Here is a 21,394-nt window from a genome sequence, read left to right on the forward strand (position 1 = left end):
CTTTTCGTGCATAGAATTGAATTGGCAAGCATTGACCATGCATGCTTATTTATTTGCTTGTTTGTTTGTTTATTGATTAATTTATTTTATTTATTTATTTGACTTGACCACAACTACCATGTGGATTGGTCTCATATAGGAAGAAAATGCATTTTGCATAAACACCCTATCCTTGGAATGTTGCCAACTATAAAACTTTATCTGCTAATTCATATTATTAGTTTCGTACTTTTAATTAAGACTTTTCATATCAACAACTCTCCTTTTCTACATATTCATGTAAAATGTCCATTAATCTGTAGAAGAAACAAAATGTAGAATAAACTCACACATATTAAAACACATAAATCCCAGACCTCGAGTATTAGTATTTTATTTCTGCAACACAATTTAACATGAAAACATAATTGTCCACCTGGCTAGAAAGTCATTTAACCTTGAAGTTTGTACATCACATCAAATTGTTTCAAGTTATCGTCCATATTACATTTTATTGCTTTTTTTCCAAACACTACTTAACATACTAAAATACATTATTTTATTATTCTTCCATCTCCTCACCCTCACCACTGCAGCAAAATATTTCCTTCCAAAGAGTTGGGGCTTTTGTCTTCATATCTTCATATACTGATGTCATAGACACACCCTGCTCTATAAGACATGTGGGATGGATTCCATTCTTTGTTTCTTGTCTGCATTTGTCATCATAGTACCATTCTGGATACCCACGCAGCAGCATCAGAACAACATAAGCTTCACCATTATATGGGCAAATCCAAAACCCTGGAGCACCTGAGGCACCTTTGTTTAATGAGCAGTGTAGCAGAATTCGCCGTGGATCATCAATACCAGAAAAACCATCCACTTTAGCACATTCGAGACTCCATTTCCTGGCATCATTTATCGTCTGTGGTACAAGTGGAACGCATTGGTATTTATCTGTCTTTTTTACGTCGGCATTTGGATGACCAATTAAGTAGCCACTACACCCATCAATGGGCAATTGAGCAAATGTGGTCAAATGTGGGGGGTACATCTTATTGGGGTCTTTTTTGAGCTTTAGAATAGCTGTATCCAGAACGTCATTCATATACAGTATCAAGGGCTCAAAGTGAAACCTGTGATTCTCATCACTTATTTGGCCATTCCTCTCATAGGAGAACTCTATAAATACATTTTTGCTACTCAGCTGATGATTTGGGGAGATCTGCTTCTGCTGTCGTAGTAGAACTGGAGCTGAAAAAGTTATAACACCTTATTATCAAGGTATCAAACATTACTGACTTAATTCTACGAAGTACGTCTATTTCAAGTCATACTCTCGACTTGAGAGTATTCCATAAACATAATGCTGTATTTAGCATCTGGAATCTGATGATTTGTGAGATAAAATCAAATCTAACCCATTTCCCCAAAATTACTGATCATGACGAACTGTAAATATCATTTTTGAATGGAAGAAAGTCGAATTGTGTTTGTAAAATATATATCCCCTACTGCAGATCAAACACCGAGAATCCAAAGGAATAATAAAGACATGAATAATAAAGTTTCAAACGTCTATAATGGCATGAAAATCCAATTATGTCATATACTGTTTTAATTCCCTACTTCAGATTATATGCATACATCGTGAAAACAAGTGTTTTGTGAAAAGATTATGCAGGTAGAAAAAAGAGTGTAATAACTGGAAAATGGTAACAATGGCTTACAAATTCAGGTCATCTACCTATAAATGTACATAAGAGTACCAAGGTTCCCTTGCTTGCCTCAAATGGTTTGCTTAATCGTATGGACAAGTTCTATATAACTGTACAAGTATAAAAGAAGTAAATAAATGCGCAAACAAGAGTACAATGAATGGTACTACAGTGCTCTATATTGGCACTAGTAGGGTGTGGCTGGTTCTGGTGTGTATTGATTAACTAATATCAGTGAGCTTTACTTTTGGACCAGGTAAGGTATATAGTCTTGAAATAATCTTAATGTAAACAAACCACCTTTACATCTAAACAAATATTGGTTTCTATCATATCTTTGTGCAAAATCCATTTTTCGTTTATCTAAAATGACACTGGTTTTTGTCATTTCGACCCTAAAATATACACGTCGCTTTCTAAGCCGAAAACCTGCCACAAACCATGGTAAAGGTAAATGCTTTTGCCATTTACAGTTACGGTTAGCTTCACATAAGCATCATTAGACTTCTTTATTACTGACTGCGCAAGCCATATACACATTTTTATGATGATATTTTGTTTAAAACTAATTTTTGCGCAGAAATCGCTTTTAGATTTGAGCAACAGCGGCCTTAATCTTTGACATGTGGACCTTAATGCAACATGCTTCTTCCTTACACCAAGTACAATCCATCGTTCAAATGTAGCCCAATCTGTGGTGACGAGCTGAAGGTGTTGATTATGCAGAAACCATTTTTCTCTTCCCAGTGACAGTGAACGTGGCATTTCACCCTTATATTCCAACATCGTAGGATGATTAATAGTAAGTTTGGATTGTTGTTACTAGGTCAAGGCCGTCTACCCCCACCATGACTTTGTCCTCACATCACAAGATCACACATGCGAAACCACGCATGAAAGCTACCGTGAGGCGTCTATGCCAGAGAAATGTCATGTGATGTAAAAGACTTTAATCTAGATCAGTAACCAAAGAAAATCGCTATTATCGTAGTAGAATCATGAATCACTCGATTATGAAATCTTATGAGTGATTAGTTTGGTTCCAAATCCTGAATCCTAAATGCACTGGCTTGCATGCAAATATTTATTTAATTTTTAATGCCTGTAAATCAGCGTCGTTAATGCTCCTGTTCTGTATCTGTGCTCGGAGTCGAAGGTGCTTTTTCATTTCCGCCAAAACGGTGTCGAACTCACCCATTCTAATCGGTTTATCCTCAACAGCCATAGAGTACAGTTTGCTGATTGTATTGAGGATGCCTTGTGTCGCCACGAGAAGTTCGAATGCAGCTGTCGTGAAATTATTTTACCAGCACAGCCAACCACACTGGATGCTAACAATATATTTCCATTAACAACTCTGATATGTGTACCTATGATAGTTGTGGTCAGAATTCCAGTCACATCAAGGTCAACAGTGGTTGCGTAGGTGATTCCACAAAAAACACATGCAACCATACGCACGGCTCTTGATGATTTCACGTTTCCACTGTTGTCCCGCTTTAATTATGTATTTCACATAAATTAGGTGAAATTGACGGGCTTTCAGAGTTCTTCTATTAGTAACAAGATCGCGAAGTATAATTGCAAGACAGGCTGGCGGTTTTCAGGTGCAACAGGCGTACGCGCTTAGAGCCAATTATTATTGGTTACTGGTATATAGAAAATACAATTTCCGGGAATATTTAAATTTTCAACGCTTGTCGTGATTTTCGGGGTCTGGCAGAGCGTTCAGACGAAACCATACTGATAACGCAATGGAATAAAATAGTTATCGTCTTCGCCCAAATATCGTTACATGGACAAATGGATATTTGTTTAGCAACATTCAAGACTTATCTCTTCTTGGTTAAGTCAGTGTTGGTGCAACATAATAAACAGGGAATGCAAGTGAGGTTAATTTATTAGTCCGTAAACCACGCTTCATAGTATAGACAATGGGTGGAAGTCTGCACACTCGACATGCACACTCAGATACAAGAGCCACGTTCAAAGTATAAATGATGGGGATTCTGTTTCCCTATATATACAAAGTGCATACAATGAGAAAACAGAGTGCCTCTATTTCTCATGATGCATGTTTTCACTACAACCGGGGAACGTATTGAATTAGTGTTATTTTATAAACAGTTTTAGACCTTGTCCATCCATATCCTATATACAGACACATCTACAACTATAGGCTGTGCACTGCCTTGTTAAGAATGACATTCGGTAGCGCATTTAAAGACTAATTTGTTCCATCTCTTAATAATACAAGAATTTAAATTACTGTCATAGTTCCACAGAGATTTCAATATACAGTTCTTACTATTAAATATTCTTGTCATCATTTGAAATACATTTTCTCATTACTTCATCAAAACTGAATAAATTACAATTTACAAAAATGTTGGAGGCACAGTTCTATCTTGGAAGGCATAATCGAAAAAGAAGACTATTATTATAACCAATAACTAGTTTTATTTTCATGCATTCACTAACATTTGTCCACAGAGGAGCACAATACATTGTGCAACAATAAGATCTGAATACTCTAATTTTGATATTCATTCAACAATTCTTAAATTTACCTCGAAGCGTTTGTTAGAGTACACAAAAATCTGTAGTGTCTCATTATATCTTCATTATCTGACCGATTGGATTTCAAAATATGACACACATGCGTATAACTGTTGACATACGTAAGAACATTGCCATTAAGATGTATAGGGGAAGAGATGGTAATTTGAAAGAAGTTGACTGAAAGACCATGCATCCTTAATGAATTTTGTGTATTATAGATGATATTATAGATATCATTCTCTAATGCGTGTTGTTCACATATCTGTAATAATTTCCTTAAACATGCGATTGATGGACTTACCAACGATATATCATCAGAAAAAAACTAAAATAGTTAAGAAACATCATATTTGGTGGTAGATCTAACCCCACGTGACACTGACCCAGCTTACGATTTAACACGTCTATGTATATATTAAATAATAAAGGGGAAAGAACACCAATCTTCCTAAAACCATTGGTTATATGGAAAGCACTGGATATTACACTTCCACAGCGCACATAATACAACTGTTTGCCATACGAGTTACTACAGTATGATCTATGCAGACAGGTATTTGAATATCAAGCACCTTTTTAAAGAGTTTCCATTGATTTACCCTATCAAATTCTCTACTAGCGTCTAAAAAGCATGCAAACACGGGGCTGCCATGTTCTATATAATAGCTTACAGTTTCTTTAAAGGCATATATGCATAAATCTGTTGAATGTTGCTTTTTGAAAACCAAACTAGTCATCTTTTTAGTATGATGCATTCAAATATTTTGACATAATAGTCGTAAGAGCTATTGGTCTAAAGTTACTTTTGCCCGCCAATTTACCAATTTTGCTTTTCAGTAGCGGTATAATTGTAATTTTGTACATCGTCTGGAAACAATATTTGTATAAACTTTACAATAAAGTTATATATATATATATATATATATATATATATATATATATATATATATATATATATATATATATATATATATATATATATATATATACGTACGACTATACGACTATATCTATATATATTTATACATATACATAGTAGTACTTCATGTATTGGGGGCCTAGTGGTCTAAAGTTCCCGCTTTACCAACCACTGCCATCTCAACTCTGCTCGCGTGGTTTCATCCTCAGACTCGTGGTTATGTGAGATTACCAGTAGATTCCTGTGGGTCAGTGGTTCCTAATGAGGTTTTCCCAGCTTCTTCCTCCACGTGGTGTACTGGTCCCCACGTGTAACCTAGCATGCGCTGAGAAACAGCGTTGAAAAAAAGCTCATGTGTGTGTAATTGTTCTTTGTTCGCTTTGTTTCCCTCGAAACAGGAATCCTTAGATCTCGAAAACACTTGGTCAATTCATCAGAAGTGTTGCACCGTTTTTTTTTTTCTTCTCGTTTGTTTCCTTTCTAATTAATCCTTGACAGAAAACGCTCTTTGAAAGAAACGGTGCATTTTGAATGATGAATATATATAATATTTCATGTTTTCCGTATCTATTGTTTAGAACAAAAACCTATGATGTCATGGCAATTCTTCCATCGAAAGATAGGCAGCTTGTATGATACTAAAGAGAGTCAATCGTTTGCAAGTTTTATTTGCTTCTCAGTACTTTAATATACTCACCTCCTTTAAGAATCTGATCAACGACATGTTTTGCTGTCATGATATAGCCAGGCCCAACATGAAATCCTGTGCCACATGCACTGGGAGATCTGATTAAACCTACTGACGCGGCCAGTTGTACAACCTTTTTAAGAACAGACACATTCTCAGTCTGATCAACTTCAGCTTTCATATCCCCTGCATGTCCTTGCAGTTTCTGAAGAGGCAAGTATAGCATATCTTGGACCTTCTCCTTAGGCGACCATGGGGTTTCTTTGTTCATCCTAAGGTTCTTGTCACTCATTGTTGTTGACGCTGAAGCAAAATAGAACTGTAATTAAAAGTATAGCATCATATTGTTGCATTTATAGGATGCTGATATCCTCAAAACTTATATATTAATACATCATTGTTTGAAGATAAAAGATATTTGGCTCATTTAGATTTGAATTGCTCTACAAGTTTAAGACCAGATAAGCTATGCTATGATGCTGCACTCATTACCAGCTGTTCATTGTTGCCACTAACTATTTGGAGGAAATTCATGAACATAAAACATAGTTGCAACCAAAGGTTCAGCTGCACCGAAATGAAACTCGTGCCGAAAAAATGCCAAGTTGAAACTATTGTCGTTAGTTATCTTAAATGGATTGTTGTAATGACTTTGTGTTTTCTCTCAAATGCTTACTATGACACATAGTTTATCAAACACTACACATAATGACTATTTGAATTCCAGCGTAGGTCACCTATTTGACATTGCCCCCTCTTTCTAATGGATGGTCTTATCGACTGTATCTGGTACATGTCTTCATATCGCCACTGTCAATCATCCGTCAATTGGTGGTTGTTTGTTGACGCTACTACCTAGAGAATACTTGACGGAATATCATGAAAAATATTCGTCAAGAGATGAAGTTGATCCCGATTGAAAAACATCACACGTGGCTACATCATTGACAATCTCTTTATTGTACGTCACATAAAAAAGGACAAGGACAACATAGGACACATTGATAATAAAAATAGACCTAATAAACAAACTGTTGAGCCTAAAAAGGAGAGATATTACTACACTCTAAACAGAGACGGCAACATCACAACGAGAATAATTTGGGAAACAACCATCCCATATGTTTTGTTTGCTAACAAGTTATCAATGAACAAACAATTGATTCGACACATAATCTCTGAAAATTATACATTACCAAAAGATGGACCTGTCCTTGGTGGTGACAGTTGAGAACGTATACTCTCGTCCATCGTCTTCGTACGTGCCTTAAATATGGCTACAACAACCTTTGCAACAGATTTCCAATCAGTAATGCCTACAACTTCACCATGTAAAATGTGGTGCAATATTTACCTTTTTCATTACTTGTTCCATGCAATACAATCTGTGTAGATTACAACAGATGGAGTTTTAGAAAAAATGTGGAATATTGCTTAGTGATGTCTTCTTCCTTTGTAAAACAGTTATCAAATACAGAAAGTGTCATATAATAACACATCTTTTGGAAATATTTATTTCCAAAATGACCAACACTAGCCTTCTTTCATTTCATTAATTATGCTCGGAAATGTAATGAATGATGCATTGTTAATTCTATGATTGCAGCATAGAAAACAATTCTTAATGCAAAATGGAGATAAATACACAGAATGGACACTTAAATGATATGGATATGAAGAAACTGGAATGTTTTGACCTGATTCTGCATTATCATATGCAGTATCCTTCATTTCTGTTCGCTTCGCAGAAGAGACTACACAATTTCTTAAAACATCCCTTTTCCCTTTTTCGTCCTTCTCAAAGTTCTTTGATGATGTCAGTTTACCACTTTTGTTCATGACTATATTCTTCTTTTGTGTGTTAGATAAGGTCAGACTATCTGCAACAGGCCTCCTACCACCACTGTCTAGATCTTCATCATCTAAAAAGTGACGAGATTGTTACCTACACTACTAATTGTTTCATGTAACGGAAGTTGTCTGGATTACTTCGAATGGAGCTATAAAAATGTGATAGAACATATCTTAAAGAATCCATCTCCATGTGCGAAACTTCCTAATAAGGAAGATAAACCTGCCACAATAAATTAAGTTTGAGAAATATGCAATAATCAAATGATCTAAATGTGGTTTCTTTCTTTCTCTTTACTTGTATTATATGTGGAAATACAATGAATAATGCATTCCTACCACCAAGTCATCGTAAAAGAAAAAGAAATCAGCAATACAGAATGAAATTTAAAACAACCCACAATGGACTGCTAAAGGAAATGATAATGAATAGGCCAAAACGTTAGTATCTGATTGTTCACTATCATTTGAATGATTCCTCATTTCGGGTCGCTTTGCATATGCGGCTACAAAACTCTTTACAACATCGGATATCCCTTTTAACTCCTTAGCGTTCTTTGGTAGTTACATTTTAGAACTTTTATTCTCGTCCATCGTCTTCTTTGTGCCTAACATATGACCACAACACCCTTTGCAGCAGATTTCTAATACCTTCTGTCTAGAAAGCCACCGTCAAAAAAGTGGTGCAATATTTACCATTTTTATTGTTCAATTCAATGCAATCTGTTTAGAATATCCTTAGTGATGTGCTTCTCCATTGCTAAACATTTATCAAGTACGCAAAGTGTGACTCGAGAATCATCTTTGGGAAATATGTATTAAAATACTGACCAAAATTAGTCTTCTTTCGTTTCCTTAATTATGTGTGAAATGTAATGAATGATGCATAGCTCACTCTCTGATGACAGCACAGAAGAGAATTCTTAATTCAAAATGGAGATAAATACACAGAATGGACACTTAAACGATATGGATATGAAGAAACTGGAATGTTTTGACCTGATTCTGCATTATCATATGCAGTATCCTTCATTTCTTTTCGCTTCGCAGAAGAGGCTACATAATTTCTTTCAACATCCCTTTTCCCTTTTTCGTCCATTTCAGAGTTCTTTGATGGTGTCAGTTTACCGCTTTTGTTCCTGACCATATTCGTCTTTTGTGTATTAGATAAGGTCAGACTATCTGCAACAGGCTTCCTACCACCACTGTCTAGATCTTCATCATCTGAAAAATGACGAGATTGTTATCTAAACTATTAATTGTTTCATGTAACGGAGGTTCTCTGGATTATTTCGAAGGGAGGTATGAAAATGTGATAGAACATATATATAGAATCCATCTCCATGTGCAAAATTTCCTAACAAGGAAGATAAACATGACACAATAAATTATATTTGAGAAATATGCATTAATCAAATGATCTAAATGTGGTTTCTGTCTTTTTCGTTACTTATATTATAGGTGGAAATACAATGAATGATGCATTCCTATCACGTAGTCAACGTAAAAGAAAAAGAAATCAGCAATACAGAATGAGATTTTAAATTAATCCATAATGAAAGCTAAAGGAAATGATAATGAATAGGCCAAAACGTTATTATCTGATTATCCACTATCAGTTGAGTGATCTCTCCTTTCTGGTAGCTTTACAGATGCGGCTACAAAACATTTAACAACATCGGGTATCCCTTTTACCTACTTGTCAGGGTTCTTTGGTGGTGACAGTTTAGAACTTATATTCTTGTCGACCATCTTCTTCTGTGAATTAAATATGCCTACAAAACCCATTGCAACAAATTGCTAATCATTAGTGAATGTAACTTCACCATCTAAAATGTGATGGAATATGTATCTGTTTTATCAATTTTTGCAGGTAATGCAGTCTAATCAGATCACAACGGATGGAGTTCAGAAAAGTGTAGAACATTGCTTTATGATGTCTTCATCCTATGTAAAACACAGAAATTGTCATATAAAAATTCATCTTTTGGAAATATTTCTTTCCAAAATGACCAACACTAGTCTTCTTTCATTTACTTAATTATGTCAGGAAATGTAATGACTGATGCATTTGCTAACTCTAAGATTGCAGCATAGAAAGTAATTCTTAATACTAAATGGAGACAAATACAAAGAATAGACACTTAAATGATATGGATATGAAGAAACTGGAATGTTTTGACCTGATTCTGTACTATCGTATGCAATATCCTTCATTTCTGTTTGCTTCGCAGAAGAGGCTTCATAACTGCTTACAACATCCCTTCTTCCATTTTCGTCCTTTGCAGTGTTCTTTGATGATGTCAGTTTACCACTTTTGTTCCTGACCATCGTCTTCTTTTGTGTATTAGATAAGGTCAGACTATCCACAACAGGCCTCCTACCACCACTGTCTAGATCTTTATCATCTGAAAAGTAACCAGATTGTTACCTACACTATTAATTGTTCCATGTAACGGAGGCTGTCTGGATTACTTCGAATGGAAGAATGAAAAGGTGATAGAATATATCTTTAAGAATCATTTTCCATGTGCGAAAATAGTTAAGAAATAAGATAAACCTGCTACATTAAATTATGTTTGAAAAATATGCATTAACAAAATGATGAAGATGTTGTCTTCATTCTTTTTCTTTACTAGCAGTATGTGTGGAAATACAATAAATGATGCATTGCTATCAACAAGGCATCGTGAAAGAAAAAGAAATCCGTAATACAGAATGAGATGTAAAACAACCATAATGGACTGCTAAAGGAAATAATAATGAATAGGCCGAAACATTATTATCTGATTCTCTATCATTTGAATGATTTCTCCTTTCTGGTTGCTTTGCAGATGCAGCTACAAAACTGTTTACAAGATTGGCTATCCCTTTTGGCTATTTGTCAGGTGTGTTTTGGTGGTGACAGTTTAGAATGTATATTCTCGTCGAACATCTTCTTGTGTGAATTACATATGCCTACAAAACCCTTTGCAAAAAATTGCGAACCATTAGGGATTGGAACTTCACCATCTAAAATGTGATGTAATATGTACCTATTTCATCAATTGTTCCATGTAATGCAGTCTGTTTAGATTACAACGGATGGAGTTGTAGAAAAGTGTAGAGCATTGCTTAGTGATGTCATTTTCCTTTGGAAAACAATTTTTAAGTACGGAACTTGTGACTCAAGAAATCAACTTTGGGAAATATTTACTAAAAGGCTGACCAAAATAAGCCTTCTTTCATTCCCTTAATTATATATGGAGAAGTAATGAATGACGCATTGCTAACTCTATGAAGGCAGCATAGAAAAGAATTCTTAATACAAATCGAGATAAATACACAGAATGGACACTTAAATGATATAGATATGAGGCGACTGAAATGTTTTGACCTGATTATGTATAATCATCTGTAGTATCCTTCACTTGTGTTCGCTTAGCAGAAAAGATTACATAATTGTTTACAACATGCTTGTTCCAAGTTGCGTCTTTTTCAGAGGTCTTTGATGATATCAGTTTAGCACTTTTGTTCCTGTCCATCGCCGTCTTTTGTGTATTAGATAAGGTCAGACCTTTTCAAACAGGTTTCCTACCACCACTTTCTAGATCTTCATGATCTGACCCGTGACGAGTTGGTTATATACATTTTTAATTGTTTCATGTAACGGAGGCTGTCTGGATTACTTCGAATGAAAGTATGAACATGTGATAGAACAATTCTTTAAGAATCTCTTTCCAAGTGCAAAACAACTGAACAAAGAAGGAAAGCCTGCCTCAATAAAGGCATTTTGTGACATATTCATTACCCAAATGACCAAAATATGGTCTTCATTCCTTTCCTTAATTATGTGTGGAAATACAATGATTGATGTATTGCTGTTACCAAGGCATCATACAAGACAAAAACAGATCTGCAATACAGAATGAGACAAATAAACATAATGGACTGCTAAAGGAAATGATAATGAATAGGCCAAAACGTTATTATCTGATTCTCTACCATCATTTGAATGATTTCTCCTTTCTGGGAGCTTAGCAGATGCGGCTACAAAACATTTAACAACATCGGGTATCCCCTTTAGCTACTTGTCAGGGTTCTTTAGTGGTGACATATTAGAACTTATATTTTCGTCGATCATCTTCTTCTGTGAATTTAATATGCCTAAAAAGCCCTTTGCAATACACTGCCAATCATTAGTGAATGTAACTTCACCATCTAAAATGTGATCGAATATCTATTTATTTTATCAATTTTTCCATGCAATGCAGTCTAATTGGATTACAACGGATGGAGGTTTAGAAAAGTGTGGAAGATTGCTTTGTGATGTCTTCTTCCTTTGCAAAATAGTTATCAAGTACAGAAAGTATGATATAAGAATTCATCTTTTGGAGATATTTCTTTCCAAAATGACCGACACTAGACTTCTTTCATTTTCTTAACTATGTCAGGAACTGTAATGAATGATGCATTTGCTAACTCGATGATTGCAGCATAGAAAGGAATTCTTAATACTAAATGGAGACAAATGCAAAGAAAAGACACTTAAATGATATGGATATGAAGAAACTGGAATGTTTTGACCTGATTCTGTACTATCATATGCAGTATCCTTCATTTCTGTTCGCTTCGCAGAAGAGGCTACACAATTTCTTTCAACATCCCTTTTCTCTTTTTCGTCCTTTTCAGAGTTCTTTGATGATGTCAGTTTACCACTTTTATTTCTGACCATATTCGTCTTTTGTGTACTAGAAAAGGTCAGACTATCTGCAACAGGCTTCCTATCACCACTGTCTTGATCTTCATCATCTGAAAAGTGACGAGATTGTTATCTACACTATTAATTGTTTCATATAACAGAGGTGGCCTGGATTACTTCGAATGGAGGTATGAAAATGTAATAGAACATATCTTAAAGAATCCGTCTCCATGTGCGAAACATCCTAACAAGGACGAAAAACCTGACACAGTAAATTATGTATGAGAAATATGCATTAATCAAATGATCTAAATGTGGTTTCTGTCTTTTTCTTTACTTGTATTATATGTGGAGATACAATGAATGATGCATTCCTATCACCATGTCATCGTAAAAGAAACAGAAATCGGCAATACAAAATGAGAGTTTACAAAAACATCATGGACTGCTATAGGAAATGGTCTACCATCATTTGAATGATTTCTCCTTTCTGGGAGCTTAGCAGATGCGTCTACAAAACATTTCACAACATCGGGTATCCCCTTTAGCTACTTGTCAGGGTTCTTTAGTGGTGACATTTTAGAACTTATATTCTCGTCGATCATCTTCTTCTGTGAATTTAATATGCCTAAAAAGCCCTTTGCAATACACTGCCAATCATTAGTGAATTTATCTTCACCATCTAAAATGTGATGGAATATCTATTTATTTTATCAATTTTTCCATGCAATGCAGTCTAATTGGATTACAACGGATGGAGGTTTAGAAAAGTGTGAAGATTGCTTTGTAATGTCTTCTTCCTTTGCAAAATAGTTATCAAGTACAGAAAGTATGATATAAGAATTCTTCTTTTGGAGATATTTCTTTCCAAAATGACCAACACTAGTCTTCTTTCATTTTCGTAATTATGTCAGGAACTGTAATGAATAATGCATTTGCTAACTCGATGATTGCAGCATAGAAAGGAATTCTTAATACTAAATGGAGACAAATACAAAGAAAAGACACTTAAATGATATGGATATGAAGAAACTGGAATGTTTTGACCTGATTCTGTACTATCATATGCACTATCCTTTATTTCTCTTCGCTTCGCAGAGGAGGCTACATAATTTCTTTCAACATTCCTTTTCCCTTTTTCGTCCTTTTCAGAGTTCTTTGATGATGTCAGTTTACCACTTTTGTTTCTGACCATATTCGTCTTTTGTGTATTAGAAAAGGTCAGACTATCTGCAACAGGCTTCCTACCACCACTGTCTAGATCTTCATCACCTGAAAAGTGACGAGATTGTTATCTACACTATTAATTGTTTCATATAACAGAGGTGGCCTGGATTACTTCGAATGGAGGTATGAAAATGTAATAGAACATATCTTAAAGAATCCGTCTCCATGTGCGAAACATCCTAACAAGGAAGATAAACCTGACACAATAAATTATGTTTGAGAAATATGCATTAATCAAATGATCTAAATGTGGTTTCTGTCTTTTTCTTTACTTGTATTGTATGTGGAGATACAATGAATGATGCATTCCTATCACCATGTCATCGTAAAAGAAACAGAAATCGGCAATACAAAATGAGAGTTTACAAAAACATCATGGACTGCTATAGGAAATGATAATGAATAGGCCAAAACGTTATTATCTGATTCTCTACCATCATTTGAATGATTTCTCCTTTCTGGGAGCTTAGCAGATGCGGCTACAAAACATTTAACAACATCGGGTATCCCCTTTAGCTACTTGTCAGGGTTCTTTAGTGGTGACATTTTAGAACTTATATTTTCGTCGATCATCTTCTTCTGTGAATTTAATATGCCTAAAAAGCCCTTTGCAATACACTGCCAATCATTAGTGAATGTAACTTCACCATCTAAAATGTGATCGAATATCTATTTATTTTATCAATTTTTCCATGCAATGCAGTCTAATTGGATTACAACGGATGGAGGTTTAGAAAAGTGTGGAAGATTGCTTTGTGATGTCTTCTTCCTTTGCAAAATAGTTATCAAGTACAGAAAGTATGATATAAGAATTCATCTTTTGGAGATATTTCTTTCCAAAATGACCGACACTAGACTTCTTTCATTTTCTTAACTATGTCAGGAACTGTAATGAATGATGCATTTGCTAACTCGATGATTGCAGCATAGAAAGGAATTCTTAATACTAAATGGAGACAAATGCAAAGAAAAGACACTTAAATGATATGGATATGAAGAAACTGGAATGTTTTGACCTGATTCTGTACTATCATATGCAGTATCCTTCATTTCTGTTCGCTTCGCAGAAGAGGCTACACAATTTCTTTCAACATCCCTTTTCCCTTTTTCGTCCTTTTCAGAGTTCTTTGATGATGTCAGTTTACCACTTTTATTTCTGACCATATTCGTCTTTTGTGTATTAGAAAAGGTCAGACTATCTGCAACAGGCTTCCTATCACCACTGTCTTGATCTTCATCATCTGAAAAGTGACGAGATTGTTATCTACACTATTAATTGTTTCATATAACAGAGGTGGCCTGGATTACTTCGAATGGAGGTATGAAAATGTAATAGAACATATCTTAAAGAATCCGTCTCCATGTGCGAAACATCCTAACAAGGACGAAAAACCTGACACAGTAAATTATATATGAGAAATATGCATTAATCAAATGATCTAAATGTGGTTTCTGTCTTTTTCTTTACTTGTATTATATGTGGAGATACAATGAATGATGCATTCCTATCACCATGTCATCGTAAAAGAAACAGAAATCGGCAATACAAAATGAGAGTTTACAAAAACATCATGGACTGCTATAGGAAATGGTCTACCATCATTTGAATGATTTCTCCTTTCTGGGAGCTTAGCAGATGCGTCTACAAAACATTTAACAACATCGGGTATCCCCTTTAGCTACTTGTCAGGGTTCTTTAGTGGTGACATTTTAGAACTTATATTCCCGTCGATCATCTTCTTCTGTGAATTTAATATGCCTAAAAAGCCCTTTGCAATACACTGCCAATCATTAGTGAATGTAACTTCACCATCTAAAATGTGATCGAATATCTATTTATTTTATCAATTTTTCCATGCAATGCAGTCTAATTGGATTACAACGGATGGAGGTTTAGAAAAGTGTGGAAGATTGCTTTGTGATGTCTTCTTCCTTTGCAAAATAGTTATCAAGTACAGAAAGTATGATATAAGAATTCATCTTTTGGAGATATTTCTTTCCAAAATGACCGACACTAGACTTCTTTCATTTTCTTAACTATGTCAGGAACTGTAATGAATGATGCATTTGCTAACTCGATGATTGCAGCATAGAAAGGAATTCTTAATACTAAATGGAGACAAATGCAAAGAAAAGACACTTAAATGATATGGATATGAAGAAACTGGAATGTTTTGACCTGATTCTGTACTATCATATGCAGTATCCTTCATTTCTGTTCGCTTCGCAGAAGAGGCTACACAATTTCTTTCAACATCCCTTTTCTCTTTTTCGTCCTTTTCAGAGTTCTTTGATGATGTCAGTTTACCACTTTTATTTCTGACCATATTCGTCTTTTGTGTACTAGAAAAGGTCAGACTATCTGCAACAGGCTTCCTATCACCACTGTCTTGATCTTCATCATCTGAAAAGTGACGAGATTGTTATCTACACTATTAATTGTTTCATATAACAGAGGTGGCCTGGATTACTTCGAATGGAGGTATGAAAATGTAATAGAACATATCTTAAAGAATCCGTCTCCATGTGCGAAACATCCTAACAAGGACGAAAAACCTGACACAGTAAATTATGTATGAGAAATATGCATTAATCAAATGATCTAAATGTGGTTTCTGTCTTTTTCTTTACTTGTATTATATGTGGAGATACAATGAATGATGCATTCCTATCACCATGTCATCGTAAAAGAAACAGAAATCGGCAATACAAAATGAGAGTTTACAAAAACATCATGGACTGCTATAGGAAATGGTCTACCATCATTTGAATGATTTCTCCTTTCTGGGAGCTTAGCAGATGCGTCTACAAAACATTTAACAACATCGGGTATCCCCTTTAGCTACTTGTCAGGGTTCTTTAGTGGTGACATTTTAGAACTTATATTCTCGTCGATCATCTTCTTCTGTGAATTTAATATGCCTAAAAAGCCCTTTGCAATACACTGCCAATCATTAGTGAATGTAACTTCACCATCTAAAATGTGATCGAATATCTATTTATTTTATCAATTTTTCCATGCAATGCAGTCTAATTGGATTACAACGGATAGAGGTTTAGAAAAGTGTGGAAGAATGCTTTGTTATGTCTTCTTCCTTTGCAAAATAGTTATCAAGTACAGAAAGTATGATATAAGAATTCATCTTTTGGAGATATTTCTTTCCAAAATGACCGACACTAGACTTCTTTCATTTTCTTAATTATGTCAGGAACTGTAATGAATGATGCATTTGCTAACTCGATGATTGCAGCATAGAAAGGAATTCTTAATACTAAATGGAGACAAATACAAAGAAAAACACTTAAATGATATGGATATGAAGAAACTGGAATGTTTTGACCTGATTCTGTACTATCATATGCAGTATCCTTCATTTCTGTTCGCTTCGCAGAAGAGGCTACATAATTTCTTTCAACATCCCTTTTCCCTTTTTCGTCCTTTTCAGAGTTCTTTGATGATGTCAGTTTACCACTTTTATTTCTGACCATATTCGTCTTTTGTGTATTAGAAAAGGTCAGACTATCTGCAACAGGCTTCCTATCACCACTGTCTTGATCTTCATCATCTGAAAAGTGACGAGATTGTTATATACACTATTAATTGTTTCATATAACAGAGGTGGCCTGGATTACTTCGAATGGAGGTATGAAAATGTAATAGAACATATCTTAAAGAATCCGTCTCCATGTGCGAAATATCCTAACAGGGAAGATAAACCTGACACAATAAATTATGTATGAGAAATATGCATTAATCAAATGATCTAAATGTGGTTTCTGTCTTTTTCTTTGCTTGTATTGTATGTGGAGATACAATGAATGATGCATTCCTATCACCATGTCATCGTAAAAGAAACAGAAATCGGCAATACAAAAATGAGAGTTTAAAAAAACATAATGGACTGCTATAGGAAATGATCTACCATCATTTGAATGATTTCTCCTTTCTGGTAGCTTAGCAGATGCGTCTACAAAACATTTAACAACATCGGGTATCCCCTTTAGCTACTTGTCAGGGTTCTTTAGTGGTGACATTTTAGAACTTATATTCCCGTCGATCATCTTCTTCTGTGAATTTAATATGCCTAAAAAGCCCTTTGCAATACACTGCCAATCATTAGTGAATGTAACTTCACCATCTAAAATGTGATCGAATATCTATTTATTTTATCAATTTTTTCCATGCAATGCAGTCTAATTAGATTACAACGGATGGAGGTTTAGAAACGTGTGGAAGATTGCTTTATGATCTCTTCTTCCTTTGCAAAATAGTTATCAAGTACAGAAAGTATGATATAAGAATTCATCTTTTGGAGATATTTCTTTCCAAAATGACCGACACTAGTCTTCTTTCATTTTCTTAATTATGTCAGGAACTGTAATGAATGATGCATTTGCTAACTCTATGATTGCAGCATAGAAAGGAATTCTTAATACGAAATAGAGACAAATGCAAAGAATAGACACTTAAATGATATGGATATGAAGAAACTGGAATGTTTTGACCTGATTCTGTACTATCATATGCAGTATCCTTCATTTCTGTTCGCTTCGCAGTAGAGGCTACATAATTGAGTGCAACATCCCTTTTTCCATTTTCGTCCTTTGCAGAGTTCTTTGCTGATGTCAACTTACCTCTTTTGTTCCTGACCATCGTCTTCTTTTGTGTATTAGATAAGGTCAGACTATCTGCAACAGGCTTCCTACCACCACTCTGTAGATCTTCATCATCTGAAAAGTAACGAGACTGTTACCTACACTTCATATTGCATCATTCAATGTGTTGCCTAAGAAGCAATCTCTGTCCAAACCCAGTCCTAGATTTATCCATAGATCCAGTCAAAGATGTGTTTAGTCATTTCTGCTTTAAGTTGAGATCCGTTCCCTTTATAACTCAATTATCCTACACCATTCTCGAGTCAAGAGTCCTATATAATGACCCAGTACCGTATCTTTAAAACTATAGCTAATCATCAATTTTAAGCATCATTTTCGTTCTCAGTGATCCAGAATTGGTACAGTTTGACTACACTTATTTCCGATGCATTTTGGATGTAGACCAGTGTTCTCAGATTTCTTCCCTCTACTTATTGTAGGTTTCTACACTGGATATAAATCTGGCAATTAGGATCTTTGAAGTTGATCTACATTACATATAAAGCATACGGCTTTTCTTTGTGGAAGTAATCTTTATGCACATTGCACCATGGTATGAAGAAATACAGTACAAAAGAGAGGATGCAGGTGTCATGTATCTTAATCGATATGCCGAAAGTGATTTCAAAACTCTCCACACCACTGAGGATAGAGATGTTAAAGTCAATTGGAGCACCCTATAGTTATGACGGGATTCATTCACTCATTCATCTCCATTTACTGCATTATCTGTGTAGCTTACGAAGAGACTTGGCATTAACGTTTCTGGGTTATTCTTCTATAGAGAGAAATTAGTTTGCCATTGCACTCATCCGCTTCATCCAATTTTTGAAAATCCGCCCTTATAACAATTATGTCATGTTCTTTTTTGGACTTCTGTTCAAGAGGGTTCGTTTCATTCAAGTAAGTCATTTTTATAGAACGAAATCCCAGGGTGTATACTGACTGAATAAGGCAATGTTGATTGTCAGGTTACTTAAGTTGGATTAAAAACTTTGTGGGTTACAAAGCAGCAGTAACTAGTCACACTGATTGGAAAATGTCAATTGATGGTCGACTACTAACGTTTGACTCCATCTATTGTGGGTCTCAAAGTGCCAGTAACTAATCATTATGTACAGATGGGAAGAACATTCATATGAATGTCATTAGCAAAAGAAACACCAGTATATTCTCAGTTTTAAATTCAACTCTACAAATTTTCCTCACTTTGCAAAGAGAGAGAGAGAGAGAGAGAGAGTGTTATATATTATGTGAAATGATCTAAGTCCTCTGCTAGTACCACTTAAATATTGTATATTGTTCCATGCATTTTATCGATTATTCAGATCAATTTCTGAGGCTGGAATCTTGTACGTGATACCATCCATGACTGGTATATAAAATGTATCTAGTCCGTTTTCAAGTATACTACCGTTTCCAATAAAGTCGGTTGGGGAAGATAAATCAGAAAGTAATTAACGTTCCACACTTGATAAAGTGACATATAAACTGCATTAATGTGATTAAAAAGATTTACCAATCCTACCCGCCTATACGAAAACTATTTGTAAACTAGACACTCAAACAAACATACATTGCGACAAAATGACAGATAGGTAGAACAGATTACAATGATACAGCGTATCATCAAGCATACTTGAAAAGACATACACTGTACACATTTTTCTTATGTAGTTGTTTATTGAGCTAAGAGGTTTCTCTGGTCGAGGATGATGTGAACTAAACATCATTGCTCTTGCGCAAATGTCTGAGATACAAGGACCAGTGTCTTCGCTTAATCTGTACAATTATGGGGAGTTTGCAAACTATATTTGGTCACCATTGGAATGAATTGAAACTCAAAACACAATAGTTTTAATCTTTGTCACTCCTGTTCTGCAATTGATAGTACACAAAAAGTTTATCGTTAAAAATTGAACAAGAGGTAAATGCCTTAGTTGCAATGTTCCTGCACTTTTCTCCTTTGGTCAAAACAAAGATCACTTCAGTTATTACCGAAAGTATAATAAAATTAATCTTACCGCAAAATCTTAAATTCCACCCTTCTTCATTAGCGCGACAGTAACGCTGTTCGTAGGGCGTCGGACAAAGTGTTGCTGGTTAAATATTCGCCCAGGACAGCCGGGATAGGGCTTTCGCAGTCTGTAATAGGGAATAGCATATGTGTTCCAATTATATCGGCATAATAGAGTGAATAATGTATTAAATGTGCCGCTAAATCAACAAAACTCAAAAATTGTTTGCATGTTCTATATTGGCTATAGATGTTGTTCTGCCCGATTATGCTGGGTAGGTAGGGGGAAATATGTTGGATAATACTGGGTAAGTAGGAGGAAGCAGACAGACCCGTGAACGCTAAATAATACTAGTCTAAGTGCTTTCTGGTCTTAATAGCCCCTTTCCTATGGCCTATAGTGAACACAAAAGAAACAACACGCAAAGAACACAGAAATAAGAAAGGAAAATTCACAATTTTAACGATATTTGTCAGATAGACCATGACATAATAGATCAACGGGCGGATAGAAAGACTGACAGACGCACAGACATCAAGATTATCGCTCTATCTTCAATATCTTCCTTCTTCTTTTGTTTCTCTTTGTTCGTACCTACTGTGAAAAGGTTGCCTTTATGGCGAATACTAGGTTCACCGATTATAGATACGTGACAAAAAAATACACTCATAAGATCTCGTTCTCTCGAAATAGGAGAAACAATCTGCAACAGATTAGTTACATATTCCATGTATTAGTCACTTATTAATGAAACTTACCATAATTCGCATTTTCGTAAATATCTTTAACAGGTTTTGACGACAAGGAAGGTTTCTACGATGTAACTAAATTTAGATGTGTGTTTTTCCCAGGGGAACTAACCCTCGAAAATCTGAAGGTAGACGCAAACCATTTAATTTCGTAAAACGGAATGTTTCTTTTTATGTTGTGCAGTCACCAAATAATTATAAATATAAAATTCATTAATAAATTAAAAATAATAATAATAATAATAATAATAATAATGATAATAATAATAATAATAATAATAATAATAATAAGAAGAAGAAGAAGAAGAATTGTGAGAGGAGTATATGCGGGGTAGAAGAAGGG

The 21,394-nt window shown here is 35.0% G+C and overlaps 1 protein-coding gene across 3 annotated transcripts; it reads right to left on the reverse strand.

Annotated features, from left to right (window-relative positions):
- Positions 1-357: 357 nt before the first annotated feature.
- LOC149799382 (uncharacterized) lies at positions 358-21,143 on the reverse strand. Of its 3 annotated transcripts, XM_089958717.1 has the most exons (13): positions 21,061-21,143; positions 20,309-20,429; positions 18,264-18,359; positions 16,970-17,194; positions 15,808-16,032; positions 14,645-14,869; positions 13,449-13,673; positions 12,287-12,511; positions 9,904-10,128; positions 8,720-8,944; positions 7,567-7,791; positions 5,879-6,172; positions 358-1,236 (listed from the first exon to the last, which is right to left on the reverse strand). In XM_089958717.1, the coding sequence occupies exons 3-13, from the start codon at positions 18,280-18,282 to the stop codon at positions 542-544; spliced, it is 2,808 nt and encodes a 935-aa protein (XP_089814843.1). In that variant the 5' UTR covers positions 18,283-18,359; positions 20,309-20,429; positions 21,061-21,143; the 3' UTR covers positions 358-541. The 3 variants fall into 3 exon arrangements, with proteins under 3 accessions (XP_089814843.1, XP_089814842.1, XP_089814844.1); XM_089958716.1 differs by lacking the exons at positions 18,264-18,359; positions 20,309-20,429; positions 21,061-21,143 and adding an exon at positions 18,135-18,184; XM_089958718.1 differs by lacking the exons at positions 7,567-7,791; positions 18,264-18,359; positions 20,309-20,429; positions 21,061-21,143 and adding an exon at positions 18,135-18,184.
- Positions 21,144-21,394: the final 251 nt, after the last annotated feature.

Source organism: Sinohyriopsis cumingii, chromosome 5 (genome assembly GCF_028554795.1).
Source record: "Sinohyriopsis cumingii isolate HCF-2022 chromosome 5, ASM2855479v2, whole genome shotgun sequence".
Lineage (NCBI taxonomy): Eukaryota > Metazoa > Mollusca > Bivalvia > Unionida > Unionidae > Sinohyriopsis > Sinohyriopsis cumingii.